The sequence below is a fragment of the Mustela erminea genome, chromosome 5 (genome assembly GCF_009829155.1).
Source record: "Mustela erminea isolate mMusErm1 chromosome 5, mMusErm1.Pri, whole genome shotgun sequence".
Taxonomy (NCBI): domain Eukaryota; kingdom Metazoa; phylum Chordata; class Mammalia; order Carnivora; family Mustelidae; genus Mustela; species Mustela erminea.
The window spans coordinates 48284531-48304975 of record NC_045618.1 but is presented as its reverse complement, the minus strand read 5'-3'; the positions used below and the strand labels follow the sequence as shown (position 1 = coordinate 48304975).

Below are 20445 nucleotides of genomic sequence, written 5' to 3'. Positions count from 1 at the left end.
TTCACTACTCTTGATTTGTAAAAGTGTCTATTTGGATTCTCCTTGGAACTAATTGTAACATCCTACTGATACCCTCATTTAATCAATGAGTTCAATAAAATCTTGATGTGTTCATCTTATAGTTGTGTAAGAATCATGATTTTACTTTAAAATATATATGTCCTCTAATAATTTTGGAGATCTTGCCAAGATGAGCAGAAGATTCACCTGAAATTGGAAGAAACGATGCACTGCACAAGGAACCAGGTCTAGGCATATATTTTGTTAGCAAATTCAAAGTGGCAATAGAAATTTATTGACTGTTTTTCTAATTTCAGTATTACTGCCTATTAAATTTTTGTTTTTGTTTTCTTTTTCTTTTTTGGTTCATGTCTGTCTAAGTTATTCCTTATTGGTAGATACAATGACTGGGAATTTGGCGATCTCCATAAATGGATTAATGTCTTATAGAGATCTAATTCCTTGTTGAGTGAGGGGACAATAGAGAAAATAGTCTGTTAGTCTTTTGCTCTTCCACTTGTGTATTTTGAGCTCAAATCAGCTAAGAATGTCATGCCCACAAAGAAGGTGGTATCTGGACCAGAAGGTGTGTTTCAGTGTTCATTTTCCATCTGTAGCTTAAATTATAGAGTTGACACTATAAGCTACGTCTATATCTAAGTCTATGTATCTGTCATTCAGAAAGGCCTTTATCTCTCATTATGAATATAGAATGTTTTGCTGTCTCCAGATGGTACTAATAAATTAGACTGTAAAGTCTCAAATTAAAGAAGCTCTGTTCAGATTGACTTACAGAGAGAAGTAAGTGCTTATGTAAATTGAATATTCTTAAGATTTCTAGGAAATAAGGAAATCAAACTTCTAATACTTAAAGTGGCTCACCATTGTCTCCCAAATTCAGAAACTCTCTTTGAGGCTCTTTACTTTTCATGGCAATATAGTTACTTGCATATTTTCAGTAAAAATCTGCTCTCCTTTTACTAAGATATAATTGGAAAAATCACTTATGCAACCAAGACCTTGTCTGGAATTTCATATTTCAGAATGATACTTATTAATCATGAATGACAAGTCACTTTTAAAGAACTAAGGTTGACTTTATGGAGCCAGTGTTTACAGAAAACCTGGACTGGTACATGTTTATAGCGTTTCCATTCTTGCAGGTGGTAGGAAGGTCGTGTCCAGGCCCAAGAACATTAGGATATTTGGAACTCTTCTTGAAAAAAAGAAATTACCCAGATTTATAGGTCTTGTAGTTGAAATGTGGTGGGCAGAGTTTCTTGGGCTTGATTTCCTAGCCTTAAGATAATAATAGAGGATTTTAAAAGTTCAATCAGATTCCTTAGGAAAATTTCCAGCAGACCAAACTTAAGACAGATTATTCTTGCCCACCTGTGTAAATAATCAGGACAAACCTAATGAGAACAGCCTTGTTTTGGGGGGAAAAATTGTTTTTGGAGATCATTTTAATGAAAATGGTGGAAGACTGTAAGAATATTTTTGTTTAAGTTTTGGAATAAGCAAAAGAGATTACTGGACACCTTTTGAATGGAATGCTGAAGTCTTTGGGAATTATCTGGACTTAGTCTTTGAGCTATTTCACAACTCTGTAGAAATTAAGGTTCATTTGTAAAAAAAAAAAAAAAAACTAATACCAATGCAAATAATTCTTATCTATAGACTTGAAAATGAATTCTATCTGGACAAGGAACACACCTCCTTCCCACAGAAAGGTCAATTTTGTATCTATTTGCTAATTTATTTTAAAATTCCTGAGCTACAAATGTGTGTCCTTTGCATTCTCCTTTAAACCAGTTGTGACATCCTATAGATCTCTCTCTCTCCCTCTTTTTCTTTTTCTTTTTTTTTAAAGATTTACTTATTTGAGAGGAAGGGTGAGCATAAGTCAGGGGAGGAGCAGAGGAAAAGAGTCTTCAAGCAGACTCCCTATTGAGCATGGAGCCTGACCCAAGTCTTGATTTCAAGACGCAAGAGATCATGACCTGAGCTGAAACCAAGAGTTGGACACTTAAGCAACTGAGCCACCAGGTACACCTACAGTTCTCTCTTTTAATCGAGTTAAATAAATAAAATATTTCACATATGTTCATTTTATATTTGTATGAGACCCGTGATTTTACCTGTTTTGGGAAGTCATCCCTTAACCCCATTGTCCCATTAAACTTTCATAATACTCTTACTTTCCAGCAGAATGGATTAGGGATTAGACGTTCATTCATTCAGCTGGCATTTGTTAAGTGCCTATTATGTGACAGGAGCTATTCTGGAGGCTGGGGATGCAGTGGTGAGCCAGAGAGAACTCATGGAGCCTGTAGGAGGGCTGAAGACATTAAATAAACTCATAATAAATGTATTAAAAATCGTGATCATCTATGAAGGAAAAGAGTTGCTTAAGGAAGCGACTTTTCCAGGCAGAGATAGAGGCACTTGTAAAGGCCCACAAGAAAATGTGCTTGGCCTGGTGAGGAGCAGAGGGAAGGGCACGTGGGCAAAGGTAGAGAAAGCAGTTAGCAGAGAATGGAGGGAAGGTCCAAGTCAAGCCTGCCTTGTTTGTAGAATTTGGAGTTGATTAAACAAGACCAGAGAGCAACTTGCCTGAGGTCACACACAGCCTAAAAGTTTGGTTTGTGTACTGAGACATATATTCTTAACCACTGAAAAGGAAAGGAAAAGAAAGGAAAGGAAAGCAAGGCAAGGCAAGGCAAGGCAAGGCAAAGCAAAGCTTGTTTTCTATTTTAGATGTAACAAGATAATTCGAGAAAAAGTCAGAAAGTTCATCCTGCATTTTCCAAAACATCTCTCTCTTCTGGGTGTTGTTAATCCTTCAGTTCTGGCTGAACTTGTGTGAAACTGAGATGACAGCTAAGGGCATCAAGACATGTAAAAAAAATCTAGACACTGTGTCCACAGTTCCATAGCTTGAGCTTTCCTGATGCTTCTATTACCTTGCATGGTACCAGACATACAGCGAGTACTCAGTAAATATATGTTGACTGACTGACTGATTAATTACAAATATTATGGCAGACCTGTGTTCTCTGGTGGATTGTTGAGGGATGAAAATGTGATTTTTTTTCCCCTGGGTCAAGTTGCTGTGGCTCTAGATTCACCTTTGTTTTGCAGCAATTTTTTTCATTATGTCTATTACCAAAGTGGACACTGATTCATTGATTCATTCACTATTTCATTCACCCTAATTTGAACCAGGAAGAGTAGAAGATGGTACTAAAGCAAGAACTCTGCTGGAGTCATTCCATCTTCCCAAGGAGTAAATATGTAAACTAAGTAAAATCATACGTCATAAAGATCTCTGAACAATAATGGTTTATAACTAGAAAAGTAATAGTTACAGTTGTGAGCTTCACACATTAAGGGACTTATAATGTTGCTGGGTTCTTCTGAGTTCTTCTGTTCTTCCTCAAGCAATAGGTCCGTAGACAGACCAGAGAGAACTTTTTATCTCCAAAGACCAAGAGAACCTTTGGGAACCATCTTTAGGTCCAAACTATTCCAGACAACAGGTGGAAAGTAAGATGGGAATAATTAAAACCATCTCACTTGGTTGTATTTAACATACAAAAGGGGATCCACGTGGGCATTTTTTAACACTTTAGCCAATTAAATGAAGTAGCAGAGAAAAGAAGAGAAGGTACTTAAAATACTCAGGCCTTACTCATTCATTTACTTACTCTTTCATTTGTTTATTCATTCAGCCAACATGATTCTGGACACTAGGGATACTGAGATGAAGATGATATGACCTTTTGTTTAAAAATTAGAAATCCACTGGTTTCACGAACACTAGAATTTAGACTGAGACATGATGATTTAAATGCCATTGCATTAATTTTGGCTTCATATTTTTGCATAGTAGTATATTGAGATAAATTTTTTAAGTGCTACCAGAATAGCATCAGAAACTATCTGCTCAAACAACAACAACAACAACAAAACTATCTGCTCAGAAGCTTGAAAATTTCTAATAATATCACCTAAATACAATGATAATTTTCACATGTAGTAACACCAACATCTCAATCAATATTAATTCAGTAGGACAATGGGTTTTAGAGGTGGAAGGGACTCTAGTTGTTGTCTAGTCCAACCTTCTGATTTAGAGAGGAGCAAAATCAGACCAGAGTGAAGACCCCGACTTGTCTGAGGTCACCTAGGAGAATTAGTGGCTGAGCCCAAATTCAAACCCAGGCCCCCTATCCCGCATCCCACCTCATTGCTCTTTCCCATAGACTCCACAGCACATAAGATGGTCATTGAATCACTAACCTTTCCTGGCATCTGCTTGGAGGACAGGGATGGGCGTGAAGTAGGGATTCGTGCGATGAGAAGCTGGTAGAACTGTGAGGTTGGATATGGTAGAGCCTTTTATTAACTTCTGAACCTTCACCTAGACAACCAAAAATCTGTTTTCAGCAGGCAGTTTTGCTTTCAAAAGAAACGCGGTTTTCTTCTTGTAAACAATAAATAAGCTTATGAATAGTTTCATTAAGTTTTAATAAAGTAGTGATAGCAGCTCCAGTTTTATTGCCCATGAGTACCCTGTGCTATTGTCTACTGTCAGGAGTTTGTGTAATTTAAAATAGTTAATTAAATGCAATTAACATGTTGTGATTTCTACGATGCAAAGTCACTATAGTAGTTAATAAAGGAACTATTAAGATTTTGTTCAATTTTAATGACTATGATATAAAAGCGCTAAATCTTGACAGAAGAGGTTTTGAATACAGCAAAGTTTTGTACAGGCAAATTTCCCAGGAAATTATATTAGGGTTGTGAGAGTTAAAAAAAAAAGAGAGAAAACTGGGAGAATTTCAAGATAGATATATCAGGGGTCCCTGGGTGGCTCAGTTGATTAATTGTCTGATTATTGATTTTGGCTCAGTTCATGATCTCAGGGTTGTGAGATGGAGCCCTGCTCTTAAGATTCTCCTCTCCCTCTAAAACAAACAAATAAACAAAAGGTTAAAAACAAAAAGATAAATGTATCAGTCAACATTAATAGGTTAAAAATGAACTTGGAGTAGACTCTGGAAAATCTCAGAGAGAGTTAAAGACTTGATATCTGGATCAGTTACAGTAGATGATTACCTTTTCTAAAGTCATTAAACGCCTTTTTATAGTTATGAAATATGAATTGTTCCTATTAAATGGTTTCTAGCTTTTAAAGACTAATATGTATTACATATAAATCACATTTAATTGTATAGCTCAAGTACACTATTTTTACCTTTATTAGAAGAGGTTATGAATTACCTGGGCCCTCCCAGCAGGGAAGAAGCAGCTGTTTGGTATTTATAGACTGATTTAAATGTTCAAATCATTTTCCAAACATTAATTAATCTGCATAACTTCTAAAGGAACTAGGTAACAATTTGCTCTTTAGCTAATAAGGAACTAAGACTGAAATGTTCGTAGATTTGTTGAAGGTCACAAAGTATGCTAGAAATCCTATTCGATTTTAAGATTAATCTGATTTTACATTAATGAAATTTGCCATTGGACTCAGTTGTACCATATCTTATTGCTCCTCAAGGTAATGGGAAAAGAAAGGGAAATTCATCAAGAGTTGTGGGGGGCCAGGGGGCAGGGAGAAAATCACCTCCTCAAATAAGTATCTATTGGCTAAAAAATGTTTGAACAAAGGATGGTGGGGCTTAAGGGAAACTGTAAACATCTACCATTCCGTGAACACCAAATGTTTGGTGAGGACAATTTAAAATGACCCTAAGTAGGTTTTCTTTTTTTTAACAGGAAGGAGTAAACAGTGCAATTTCCTGCCTTCCAGGTGAATTGGAAGAGGAAAGGGAGTGTCATGGGCGTTGCCTTTTTTTTTTTTTTAAAGATTTTATTTATTTGAGATAGAGAGGGAAAAGCAGAGCACAAGCATGGGGAGGGGCAGAGGGAGAATGAGAAGCAGACTCCCCACTGAGCAGGGAGCCCCACATAGGGACTCCATCCTAGTACCCTGGGATCATGACCTGAATCAAAGTCAGGTGCTTAACTGAGCCACACAGGTGCCCCTCCATAGGCCTTGCCTTAATGACAGCGAGGAGTTCAAGGGCAGGTCGTGTCATTATGGAAATTCCACCTTGACAGTCCACCTTGGTCTCTTTCTCATCCTCAGCTCTCCTCGCCCCACCTCACCCCCAGAGACCCAAGACCTCACCCCCAGACCCAAGTGGCCTCCGGGATGTCCCAGTCACCCACGGTACTGTATGGCTGGCATGGCCCGTGCATATCTGATTTTCAGTAGCAAAAAGGGAAGGGTCTCCACTTGTCTGATTGATATCAGGGTCAAGGAGGGAAAGGTAAATTGGAGGAAGAGAGAAGGAGTCCACTTAAATAAAATTGTCGAGCACCGTGAAGAGGTAAAGTACAGGTTTGGCAGTTTCGGAGCACAGAGCATCCTTTATCTGGATTTTCTGAAAGTCTTTGACAAAGTGCGGCCGACAGCCTGCCGATAGCCCAAGCAGCAGGATCCGACATAAACCACAATCGAAGTGTGACACAAGGGAGAGGTTGGAAGGCAGGTGATGCTAGCATCCGGTCAGGCAGCCAGCACGCTCATAACCCTGGTTTCTTTAATTGTTTCAATTGCGTCCATCTCAACCATGTGAAGCCAGATGTGGTGTGTGCGCCCGCACGTGCGCCTGTGTGTATGCGTGTGTGCGTGTGTGTGTGTGTGTGTGTGTGTGTAGGGGCATGGAGAAGAGAGTTACACCTGGGGGCTGACATCCTGTCGAGATCACAGAAAGAAATGAGCCCCCTCCGCCGTCCGGCTCCCCCGGTGAGGACGACCTCCTGCGTGTGTGCTGGCTTGGAGGGAGAACGCATGTGCAACCTTCAGCCCTCACTGAGCACCTACTATAGAACGCTAACTTCAGTGCAATGGGCGTTAAGTTTCAGGAGGGATGGGCACGCTCAGGGCAATGGGAGTGCCGAAGAGGGAGTTACTGACACTGCATGCCGGCGGTGAAGAAGGCTTCACGGTGACTCTCTTCGAGCTCTATGTTAGAATCTGTCAGGGAGCTTTTTAAAAATACTGCTGTCTCGGCCCCAACTCTGGGCCAATAAATCCTCATAGCGGGACCGGAGCCGGGGCATCACGCTCCCTGGGTGATTCTGATGTGAAGCCAAGGTTGGGATGGACTGCAGTAACTGAAAATTGTGTCTTAAAAGCAGCACTGAGTTACAGATCACGCGGAGAAGAGGATGCAATGAGAGAGAGAGAATGGTGGCGACAAAGCAGGGCACAATACAGATGCGTGAAGATTTCAGGGAAGGTGAGGATCTCAGGTGGCTGGAGTATGGTGTGTGTGCCAGGAGTGCAGGGTGGGGGACAAAACTGGGGGAACTGTAGGTTGGCGCAAATGGAAGAAACCAGCTTTATGAAAGTGCCGATTGCCTAACAGCAGTGGAGTATCATCTGCTTCTGGCTTCTCCTTTATGTCATGCTTTGTATTTGGGGACTGGAACCAGGCTCTGTAGCTTGTATAACATGCTATGGACTACCATAGAGAGAGAACAATGTTCTTTGTAGCTGGTGTGTCATGGCTCTTTCCAAAACTCTGTCGCTTTATGCCTAAACCTTCCGTAACAGCTTAATTGTTTTTCAAAGTTAAAAAATATATATAGAAAGGCTTAAAAAAGAAAATAGCAATCACATTCCTGCCAGCTAGAATTAATCATTGTTAATATCTTGGTATATTTGCTTCTAGTGTTTTCAAATAGAAAAACCATTCTATTTTATGATTCTGGTAAAAAATGATATATGCTCATTATAAAGATTCCAATTAATGTAGAAAAACACAAAGATGAAAGTTTAAGAAACCATGCCAAATATCATTAAGTGATCCATTATCCTGACATCTTTGGAATGATTAATATATCATTTTATAAAAATAGGATTTATATTACATTATTAAACTTAATTTTTGACATGAATTTAATAGGAGGGGGAAAGGCTGAATTAAACTCAACAAATTATTAAACCTTAAGTCAATATTTTTTACCACAAGATTCCTAGGAGTTTAAAAAGATTCCTCTGCAAGGGTTGGCAATTTTTTTTAAAGGGCCAGACAGTAAATGTTTTAGGCTATTCTGGTCCATTGTTATAGCTGGAACGTAGCATAGAAAATATGTAAACAAATGGTGGCTCTATGTTCTAGTGAAACTTTATGTACAAAAACAGGTGGTCTGCCCTCAGGCAGTCGTTTGTGGACTCCTACCCTGCAGTTAAATAAAGGTGATTATGAAAAACATTTAGGTTTTTTTTTTTCATTGCATTTTAAATTTGAATAATATACCCCATCTTCAAAAGATGAGAACATTAGAACTCTCTTGCTACCCATATCCCCCTCCCTTACCTCCCAACTTTTTATTATATTATTATTATTACATTGTCCAGATTTATAATATCCACATTCTGTTTTGAAACCATAATCGCTAGGATTGTTTATTTTCACCCTACGTGTAAATGGATCCCCTGTCATGGCTCCTCTATGCTTGAGTTCCTCATTTTTTTTTAAAGATTTTATTTATTTATTTGACAGATCACAAGTAGGCAGAGAGGCAGGCAGAGAGAAAGAGGAGGAAGCAGGCTCCCTGCTGAGCAGAGAGCCCAATGCGGGGCTCGATCCCAGAACCCCGGGATCGTGACCTGAGCCGAAGGCAGAGGCTTTAACCCACTGAGCCACCCAGGCGCCCCAAGTTCCTCATTTTGATTGACTTTTTTTTCCTTAAGATTTTTATTTATTTATTTTAAAAATTCTATTTACAATCAATTAACATATAGTGTATTATTAGTTTCAGGGGTAGAATTTAGTGACTCATCAGTTGCATAGAACACCCAGTGCTCATTACATCAAGTGCCCTCCTTAATGCCTGTCACCTAGGTATCCCATCCCTCCACCCACCTTCCCTCCGGCAGCCCTCAGTTTGTTTCCTACAGTTAAGAGTCTTTTACAGTTCATCTATTTATTTATTTTTGAGAGAGAGAGAGAAATACAGTGATAACAAGAATGGGGGAGGGACAGAGGGAGAGGAGAGGGGTATCTTGAGCAGACTCCACGCTGAGCGTGGAGCCTGATGCAGGGCTCAATCTCATGACCCTGAGATCATGACTGAGCCGAAATCAAGAGTCAGCTCAACTGACTGGGCCACACAGGCTCCTCTATTTTAATTGATTTCTTAGTTGCCTGCCTTTGGTTAAAAAGCAGTCCTTTCCAATCCATCAAAATTCTTGAGGAGAACACAGGCAGCAACCTCTTCGATCTCAGCCGCAGCAACATCTTCCTAGGAACATCGCCAAAGGCAAGGGAAGCAAGGGCAAAAATGAACTATTGGGATTTTATCAAGATCAAAAGCTTTTGCAAAACTAAAAGACAACTGACAGAATGGGAGAAGATATTTGCAAACGACGTATCAGATAAAGGGCTAGTGTCCAAAATCTATAAAGAACTTAGCAAACTCAACACCCAAAGAACAAATAATCCAATCAAGAAACGGGCAGAAGACATGAACAGACATTTCTGCAAAAAAGACATCCAGATGACCAACAGACACATGAAAAAGTGCTCCATATCACTCAGCATCAGGGAAATACAAATCAAAACCACAATGAGATATCACCTCACACCAGTCAGAATGGCTAAAATTAACAAGTCGGGAAATGACAGATGCTGGTGAGGATGCGGAGAAAGGGGAACCCTCCTACACTGTTGGTGGGATGCAAGCTGGTGCAACCACTCTGGAAAACAACATGGAGGTTCCTCAAAATGTTGAAAATAGAACTACCCTATGACCCAGCAATAGCACTACTGGGTATTTACCCTAAAGATACAAACATAGTGATCCGAAGGGGCACATGCAATGCTTATAGCAGCAATGTCTACAATAGCCAAACTATGGAAAGAACCTAGATGTCCATCAACAGAAGAATGGATAAAGAAGATGTTGTATATATACACAATGGAATACTATGCAGCCATCAAAAGAAATGAAATCTTGTCATTTGCGATGACGTGGATGGAACTAGAGGGTATCATGCTTAGTGAAATAAGTCAAGCGGAGAAAGACAACTATCATATGATCTCCCTGATATGAGGAAGTGGAGATGCAACATGGGGGCTTAAGGGAGTAGGAGAAGAAAAAATGAAACAAGATAGGATTGGGAGGGAGACAAACCATAAGTGACTCTTAATCTCACAAAAAAACCTGAGGGTTGCTGGGGGGAGGGGGGTTGGGAGAAGGGGGGTGGGGTTATGGACATTGGGGAGGATATGTGCTATGGTGAGTGCTGTGAAGTGTGTAAACCTGGTGATTCACAGACCTATACCCCTGGGGATAAAAATTATATGTTTATAAAAAAATAAAAAATTTTTAAAAAAGCAATCCTTTCCAACAAGTGTTCATGAATATTTATACTTGAATGATACCTGGGGTCATCCTTTCTTTTCTCAAAATTTTGCAGACACTGACCCATTGTCTTCTACAATGACTGTTGTGAAATCTGATAGTAGCCTGATTCCTCACCCCTTGTTGGTGATTTTGGTGATTTTTCTTTCTGCCTGGATGTCTGAAACATTCCTCATTTTTGAAGTCCACGTGTTTAACTAGAAAATACCTTGATGTCATACTCAAAATCAAAATTTCCTGGGATTCAGTGCTTTCTTTCCACTTGTAGATCTCTTTCTTTCTTCACTTGTGGAAAATTTTCTTCCATTATATTGTTGGATATATCTTCTCTTTCATTTGCTGGGTTCTCCATTTTAGAGATACCAAGTGTCATTAAGTGTTGGCCCATCTTTATCCTTCATGTTGTAGTACCTAACTGTTCATTCTCTCCTGGTTCATTTTAGAATAGAATGCTTTTAGCTGAGTGTATGGCTGTCCAGTCCAGACTCTGTTTCCCATTGTCCCTGGTGGCTAAATGTGGACATGTGACCAAATTCAGACCAGTAAGACATAAGCAACAGTGATAAGCATAACCTTTGGTCCATCTCCTTAGAATGCTTGCCCTGGACTATTTTTTTCCTTTCTGTGGGCTAAAACATGGGTGTAGAGAGGAGTCAGCTTCAGCCACTGGAACGAGAATGTCTGTAACCACAGGAATGAGATGAGACAGCATCCAGACAGAAGGAACCCTCTCTCAGTTATGTTAGAGACTCCTTACCTATGGACTGTTTTGTGAGTGAGAAATAAACTGATTTATTTATGGCATTATATTTTTGGATTTCTTTGTTATAGCAGCTTAGCCTATAACAAACTACTATGCATTATCTATTAACTTCTAATTAATTTCCTTTGTCTTTTTCCTTTGCATTTGCTGTGCTTACAGTCTTGTCTCCATGCCCATATTTCAGTGTTGAGCAGTGACTGCTCTATTCTTCCTATTTATAGTTTATTTATTAGTTCCATAAAGTATTTTGGTATTCAATTTGTTTCCTTGTGTCTGCAACCTCCCTTTTTTTAAAATCTCATTCTGCTATTTTATCATCTCCTGGCTGAGCTCTAGTTTTACTTAATTTATGTTCCTATCAAGCTGTGTTATAATGTGAGAAAATTTCTTCTGTTCCTTGAGTTAGATTTTTTTTTCCCGGGTTAGGTTTTGTCTTTTGCAGCCCATGGTAGTCCCTCTCTCCCCTCCCACACTTTTGTTAGCTCTGGATGAAATACTGGCCTTTATATAATAAATCAGTATAGTGGCCATAGCATTTCTTTCCCCCTTGTACGTTCTTGGGCAGCTTTGCCCCAACTATCTGCTTGCTCTGATGTAGCATCTCCTTCCCTGTTGTCTGCTACCTGTGTGTTTTCTTTCCCAGCAACATGCGAGAACTGGGTATTCTGAGTGTTCTCAGCCTTTCTGTTATCTGAGGGCTTGGGTCAGGGAAGCCTCTGTTTTAGGACACATGCAGTCTTTGTTAAAATATGTGGGCTGTTCTCCCTCTCCCAAGATTTTGATGAACATCCTGTACCAGAATTTTCTCTACTTAGTCCTCCCTCCCTCCCTCTAGCCCCAAGGGTTTTGGGTCATTTCAACTGAATCCTGAAAATGTCACTTTTCTCTGGAAGAATTAGACACGTTTTTTGCTTTCCAATTTCACCTCTTTCTTCCAAGTCCCCTTGTCAAAAGAGAAAAAAAGATAAAGATGCCTGCTTGATTGTCTTCTCTCCAGATTTTGTAGCATTTCTGAGAATCTCAATATTTTGATAATTTACCAGCAAAATTTCTGAGGGGCAGGGAGGGGTGAGGTTTGGAAGTATGTCATGCCCTTCTACTGTGCTCCAGAATCTTCTGCTTGGAGAATTTAAAACTGCATGGCCAGATTCTACAACCCTGCACATCCAATCCTGCCCCAGTCCTCCTCCCCATATGATGGACGGCATACTAATGATCGGGAAGGGAAAATAGCTAGGACACGCATCCGATCTGCCTAATAGAGGCAGAACTAAAAGGGCACATCACTGCTTCATGGTGCAGTGCTTCTTACTACATTTTCTTGCTTCCTGAGTTCTTGAAACTTTCAAGCCAGACACAGCTCAGGTCACCAGCCCTACTCCTGTCCTCATGGTAAAACCATATCACTCTGTCCCCTTTCTCAGCATCATTTCATAGAGATAGGAACTTCACTTTCTCTCAGACTAAGGATTATCAGCATTCTTGGAGCTAGAAGAAAAACTCCCTTGGGAGGCATCTGTGGCATAAGAGCAAAGGTCACGGACTTGGAGCACTGGATTTCCATCCTACCTCTGTCATTTAATTAGCAATGTGTTGGGGAAAGTAATTTAATTTTGCTGAGTCTCAGTTGTGTCTTCTGTAAAATACGGATATTCTTAGCTGCAGGGCAGCTGAATTTTATGTAAAGAATTTATTCCTAGAGGCATTTCATGATTCTGAACTCACAGAATTGAGACAGTCTGACAAAGAATGGCAGCTATGACAAACTTCTGCATGGCTTCCAATGTGCTACACAGTCAGAAACTACATTTCCCAGCCTCCCTTTGCAGCTTGATATGTTTTAGAGACAGGATTCTGGCCAGTAGTATAGCAATCATAGTGACTTTACTGTTGGAATACAGACATGATGGTGGGAGCCTGGCAGCCCTCTTAGCCATGTTAGATCACAGATAGAAAATGTGGGGGTGCCTGACACTGCATAACAGCCATATCAGTCATAAACTATGTAACATGGGAGAAATCACTGCTGTGTTTAATCTACTGTTATTTATTACATTTGTGGAATTTATATCCTAATAGTACAGGGCATTTTTAGTTACTCAGATGGTGTTTCTCTGTGGAAACTCCAGCATAAATATACCTTAAGTTCACTCAGACTGCACCAGCTTTATAAAAAGTGAAATTTATTTTATTTTTTTAAAGTTAGGGGGATTTGAATTATCTCAAACTCTGTGTATGCAGCAATAATTTATTATTATTATCTTATGTCATGGTATTTCAAATTTATATAATCCAATTTTGCATAAAACTCAGCATCACTGATCTTTCATGAGGCCATTGTGAGGAATTACTGAATTAATATATAAAGATGCACAATATAAACTTTTTTCATATCAGAAATTGGGGTTTTTTTACATAAAAATTTTATCAAAGTATAACATTCATTTTTGAAAAGGCACAAATCACAAGGTCATCAGTTGATACATTTTCACAAAGCAGACACTGGGAAGCCAGCATCCATAACAATAAGTAGAACATTGCAAGCATCCCCAAGGCCTCTCTCATGCTCCCTGTCAGTCATTCCGATAACCCAACAGTAACCACTATTCTGAATTCACACCCAGCTATTATTTTTCTGTTCTAAAATTTACATAAAGGGATTATTACAGTATGTATCCTTTTGTATCTGGCTTCTTACCTTGAACATTGGTGTGAGAGTCACTCATATTGTGTGTGGCAGTATGTTTATGCCATGAAATTTTAAGTATTGATTTTGGATTATAAATTATATTTACAGCTGTACCCAATAAGACTTGAGTCTCCAGCCTCCCACTTTTCTGCAATGCTTCTAATGTTCCTTCTAGAATGTTCCCACTTAGTTCCGGCTACTAAATTCCTGTCACCTTTTAACAACTAGCTTAAAGGTAACCTCCTCTAGGAAATCACTTCTGATTTCTTCCTCCTCCCAGTTTCTATAGCTTTTTTGTACTTCTCTTATTATATTTACAACATATATTATAAGTATTTGTATAGTATCCTCAAGGCATTTCATAATTTAGAGTTCATCTGTCCTGTCTTATCTCATTTAAGGAAGGAATAGAGCAAAAGAACATTTAAATATATAAATATATATATATATATATATATGTATATATATATATATATATAACCACTTTGGGGCACCTGGGTGGCTCAGTGGGTTAAGCCTCTGCCTTTGGCTCAGGTCATGATCCCAGGATCCTGGGATCAAGCCCTGCATCAGGCTCTCTGCTCAGGAGGGAGCCTGCTTCCCCCTCTCTCTCTGCCTGCTTCTTTGACTACTTGTGAGCTCTGTCTGTCAAATAAATAAACAAAATCTTAAAAATATATATATATATATATGTTATAAGTGGATATATATATATATATATATATATATCCACTTATAACATATTGGGAAGGAGCAATTAACAAAGATATATAAATAGCAAATGTTTTTCTTTTTGATAAAGGTAATACAATGCCAAGCAAGACTCAATAGTGGCCTACTTATGCTTTTGGTAATGGTGGAATAGCTTATAACTGATTAACCCTCCTGAAGATAACACAGAAGCTAGAAGAAAGTTGATCTTGCAAAAAGGGGACTACAACAGCTGGAGTTTGTGTGTATGTGACTCTGGCCTGGAAGCACTTCTCAGTCCAGGAGATGCAGAAGGAAGTCACAGTCTTACTGGCTAGAAAAGTCAGAGAATGGCCTATAGGCTCTAAAAAGGCTGAAAATGAGGGGGAAATCCCAGAAAAAAACGGCAGAGACCCAAAATTTACAAATAAATGCCATAAAAATCCTTGGCAGATCCCTAAGCTACACCTAAATGGAAGAGATTCCCCCTAAGCTACACCTAAATGGAAGAGATTCTAAGGAGCTCAGCAAAGATGCACCAGTTAACAATTTGAAAAAAACTGAGCAGAGATTTCAGCTGCTACTCACCAAGGAGAGAGTTTGTGGAATTTGAGTCTAACAAATTAATTGCCTATTTGAACAGTCATCAACACATTAGAGAGCAAGTTGCAGAATACAGAGTCTCCATAACACATCATTTATAATGTACATAACAATAAAAAATTCACTCTATCTACAAAGAAATGGCAAAACGTTTACACAGGAGAAACAGTTGTCAATTGTAACAGATCTTAGAGATAATGTTTTATGGTAAAGATGGTGGTGATAGTTTCACAGGTGTACATGTAATCTTCAAATTCACCAAGTTGTATACATTAAATATGCACAGCTTTTTGTATGTCAATCATACTTTAATAAAGTAGTTTTAAAAAAGAAATAGGATGTCAAGATGATTCAGAGGGCAGAATTAGCAGATAAAGACTTTAAGGCTTATTATATACTTTAAGGACATTAAAGGAAATATTATCATAAGGAATTAACAGATGGAAATTCTTGGTAGAGAAATGAAAACTATAGAAAAAGAACCAAATGGAAATTCTAGAACTGAAGAATGGAATATGCGAAATGAAAATTTGTCAGATAGGCTTGACAGCAGATTGGAATGGGCAGAAGGAAAGAGGGTGAACTTGAAGAAGAAAAATCAACAGATATTATCTAATCCAAAGAATAGAAAGAAAAAAAATTTTTTTAGAAGAATAGATCTTGGGCAGTTGGTTAAGGAGCTGCCTTTGGCTCGGGTCACGATCCTGGAGTCCTGGGATTGAGTCCTACATCCGGCTCCCCGCTCAGCAGAGAGTCTGCTTCTCCCTCTGACCTCTCCCCTCTCACGCTCTCTCTTTCTCTCATTCTCTCTCTCTCAAATAAATAAATAAAATCTTAAGAAAAAAAAATAGGTCTTCAGTAACCCATGGGACAATATCATGTTGTAAAATTTGTATGATTGAAGTCCCAGAAAGAGAGGAGAGAGAAATGTGGAGGAAAGTATTTAACGAAATAATGGCGAAATGTCTCCAAGTTTTCTGGAAAACAAAAATTTACAGATGATCTTAGAAGCTCAATGAACCTCAAAGAGGATAAACACATGGACTCAACATAACCAACCCCCTGGAAGCTAAAGACAAAGAGAAAAACTTGAAAGCAGTCAGGGAAAAAAAAGAAAAGAAAGATCCGTTATATAGAGAGAATCAATGATCCAAATGATGACTGACTTATTAGAAACAATGGAACTTTAAAGTATTGAATTTAAAAAAAAAAAAAAAAAAAAAAACCCTGACAACCCACAATTCTATGTTAAAGCAATATAAAGACTTTGGGGGGGAGGGGCAAAAGAAAACAATGAGTCACCAGTAGGCATGTGTTGCTTTGCCTTAAGCAGGCAAGAAATGCTTAAAGGAAGTTTTTTAGGAGGACAGAAAATGACACAAGATGGAAACTTAGATGTCTGTTGTAAATATAAAATACTATGTGTTTTTCTTCTCTTAATTTCTCTGAAAGACAACTGGCTATTTAAGGCAAAAATTTATAACAGTTTACAATACATTTAAATCACATGACATTACCACAAAAGATTGGGACAATAGCATAAATGGAATTCTATAGTTGTAAGTTCCTTTTCTTTTTTCCCTGAGATTTAATTTATTTATTTGACAGGGAGAAAGAGAGGGAGGGCACAAGCAGAGGGAGAAGCAGACTCCCATGCTGAGCAGGGAACCTGATGTGGGACTAAATCCTGGGACTCCAGAATCATTACCGGAGCTGAAGGCAGACATTTAACCAACTGATCCACCCAGACGCCCTAGTTGCAAGTTCCTTGTGTTGTACTTGAACTGGTGCAATATTAACTCTGAGGAAACTCTAATAAGTTGAGGATGCATATTGTAAATCCTAGAGCAACCACTAAAAATAACACAAAGAGGTGTAGTTCAAAATATAACAGACTATTAAAAATTTTTTTTAATCACAAAACCCTAAGTTAGGCAGACAACAAAGGAACAAAAAAAGGTGGTAGAAATAGAAAACAAGTAGAAAAACAATTGTTCTACATCAAAGCATGTCAATAATTATATTAAATAAAAAGGGACTAAACACTCTAATTAAAAAGCAGAGATTACCATACTGGATTTTAACCACAAGATAAAACCATATGCTATCAATAAGAGGTGAATTTTAATTTAATTTAATTTTTAGCAAGACAGAGCACACAAGCGCAGTGGGAAGGGACAGAGGGAGAGTATGAGAGAGAATCTTAAGCAGACTCCATCCCCAGAGCAGAGCCCAACATAGGGCTCAATCTCATGACCCTGAGATCATGACCTGAGCCAAAATCAAGAGCTAGATGCTTAACCAATTGAGCCACCCAGGTACCCCAAGGTGAATTTGAATTTAAGTGATAACAACAAAAGGTTGATATACCACATAAACAGAAAGCCAAGGAAGGAGGAGTGGCTACATTAATGTCAGACAAAGTAGGAAAATATGTAGTATTGTCCTAACACTTTTCCAGTGAAAATAGTTAAAATGGGGCACTTAAGCAAAACTTGCCAAAGTGCCTTCCTCTTGAGTATAGTTCTATGAGCTATTCTGTGAAAAAGGGTCAGGAGAGGTTTGGACAACACTTCTACTGCACAGACACCCTCCTCCGGAAGGTTCATGGTGCACTACAGCCAGGCCGTGACTCCAGGTGGCTTAATGGTGTAAAGGTCAGCCTGACTTGCTTCAACCTTATGTTTCCTGTTTTTATGGGGCCACAAAACTCTCCTTTCATGGAACACCTATTCACGTTCCAAAGAACCAGTATTCTTTGGAATACATTTTGGAAAAAAACTGACCAGAGGTTTAGTATATAGCTAACAACTGTAATCACTGTGCTTCATTACTGTGAGACCATTCTGCAAAGTGAAAAGATAAGGGATAACTTGGTTTTACATAAAACGTTTCTTCGAAGGAGCTTGAAACATACTGGATTCAGGGCTTTTTCAATGGATTCAAATAGAAGTCTAATTACTTCTTATTGCTATTTTTCCTCTGTAAATTTAATAGCATTGCTCAGTGGCGTTCCAGTAGAAATTTAAACCTTCTGGAAAAGCGATTACAAGAGAACAATAAAGCACTGGGATTTCATCTACACGTCTGTTACATCTCATATAAGAAAAAAGAATGACTTGAGTTGCTCACCCTTGTGACTTTTGCATATCAGTGAATATTATACTACACCACCACTCAAACATTGTCACAAGATATGAAAAGACCGCAACCGGAGACCTCTGGGTTCTCTGACGTTCTTCTTCTGTAAACTTAGGGCTGTGTATTTCAAACTGATACTTAGATTGAATCGGTGGTCTCAGCCTTCAGTGGGGGCCCATGAGAGGAAGTGAGTTTAAGTGGTGGCCCTTTCAGTGAAAACCAAAGAAAGACTTTTTGGATGGGTTTATCACATCTCATAATTATTTTTGCACTGGCGATTCATCGCCTTAGTCTAGAATACTGTGGCAGTCTCTAGGCGTTGTTGTTTAAATACTGGCAAGGGTCACAAGTGAGAAGGAGTTTGGTCCTCATTTACCTCATACCGGCAGCTGGGTTGGCACGCAGCTGCAGAACTCCTGGGGGCTCTCTTTATTTAATTTGGCATCCCTTCCTGAGCAGTACTGAGACTTTCACTTCAATGACTCCGCAGGGCTTTGCCATAATTTCTATGCTGTATCAGTAAACTCTGCTGGAGAGACGGCCAGGCAAACCTGAGAGCACGCTAGGAGCGCGTCCGATTCAAGTATTTTGGCTTAAGTCAAGGATGGCGTTCACCCCATATACAAATCCAGCCCGTTTAAAAAATTCATTATTCATCAGTAGAGGTCTGATCTGTAGGGAATAGTATTTAGTCATCTTGGTAGTCTGTGTGTGTGTGTGTGTGTGTGTGTTTGTAAGACCCTGTCCTTTTCATCATTTCTTTTGGGATAATTTTTCTTGACTCTGAAACAGACTGTCAAAAGTAAATATAGGCCCAAATTCTGAGTAAGCCACATATTTTTTTTAATATTTTATTTATTTATTTGATAGACAGAGATCACAGATAGGCAGAGAGGCAGGCAGAGAGAAAGGAAGGGAAGCAGGCTCCCCGCTGAGCAGAGAGCCTGATGCAGGGCTCAATCCCAGGACCCTGGGACCATGACCTGAGTCGAAGGCAGAGGCTTTAACCCACTGAGCCACCCAGGCGCCCCATGAATAAGCCACATATTAATTAAAAAGCTTGGTCATTAATCTTAGCCTCTGTGCTCTGGGTTTCTTTTCTTTTATTTTCTTTTTTAAAGATCTTATTTATTTATTTGACAGACAGAGCTCACAAGTAGGCAGAGAGGCAGGCAGAGAGAGAGAAGGAAGCAGGCTCCCCAGGGAGCAGAGAGCCCGATGTGGGGCTCGATCCCAAGACCCTGGGATCATGACCTGAGCCGAAGGTGTAGGCTTAACCCACTGAGCCACCCAGGCACCCCCACCCTGGGTTTCTTATCTGTAAAATGGAAGTAATGATCTCTCTGACACACTATAAGTATTAAAAGTGGTAACCCGTAAAAGTCACTAGGACAAGGTCAGGTATACAATAAGCACTCAATAGATGCTTTGCGAAATGCATTAGTGCAAAGAGAAAACATCAGTACCTTCTGTGAATTTTGTTTCCACAATCAGAAGAGAAAACAGTTTCACCTGATCTGCTTTTCTGTTTTTTACATCTTGGTGGTGGTCAGAAGAGGGAAAGGAAGGGAACCAAAGGAAATTGATTTTGCTCAGAATCAGAATGGTAGGTTGTCAGAACTAGGAGAAATCTTAGGGACGTGTGTGATCCAATGCCCTAAATTTACCAATGAACAAACCAAGGTCCAAAGAATATAAGTGATTTGCCCCCAGATCACATAGAAGTCAGTGACTGATCCAGGACTGGGGTCCAATAAAAAGATGGATTTTTCTTATAAGGCGCACTGCTAATATTGTGTGAAGCTACAGTGTTAAAAAAATCTTCCTTTGGCTAACTTGAAAACTAGTTCTCCTTTTACAGCTTATTATTTTTTTCTTTTTTAACACTTCACTTTAATCCATCAGTAGTTTTCTTTGGTTTAGGATGTGAAGTTAGGATTTGACTGAACGCTCTCCTCTTAAATCTTATTCCAGTGACTTGGCACCTGACTTGGCACTGACTTGGCAGTGACTTTCCCCCTGACCTACAGTGTCACCTTCCTTACATTCAAAATTATTTTTTACACTAAAGTCAATAGCCGTGCTCATTCTTTTTTAATCCCAT

At 39.1% G+C, this 20445-nt stretch overlaps 1 protein-coding gene across 9 annotated transcripts in view; it reads right to left on the bottom strand.

Annotated features, from left to right (window-relative positions):
* Nucleotides 1-20445, bottom strand: part of IQCH (IQ motif containing H) — a 189382-nt gene that overhangs the window by 124398 nt on the left and 44539 nt on the right. For 7 of the 9 annotated variants that reach the window (XM_032342981.1, XM_032342982.1, XM_032342983.1 and 4 more), the window contains one exon: nt 4306-4426. The exons of the other annotated variants lie outside the window; for them this stretch is intronic. In XM_032342981.1, the coding sequence (XP_032198872.1) occupies nt 4306-4426 (121 nt within the window). The remainder of the gene's footprint in view (nt 1-4305; nt 4427-20445) is intronic. 9 annotated transcript variants of the gene reach the window in all.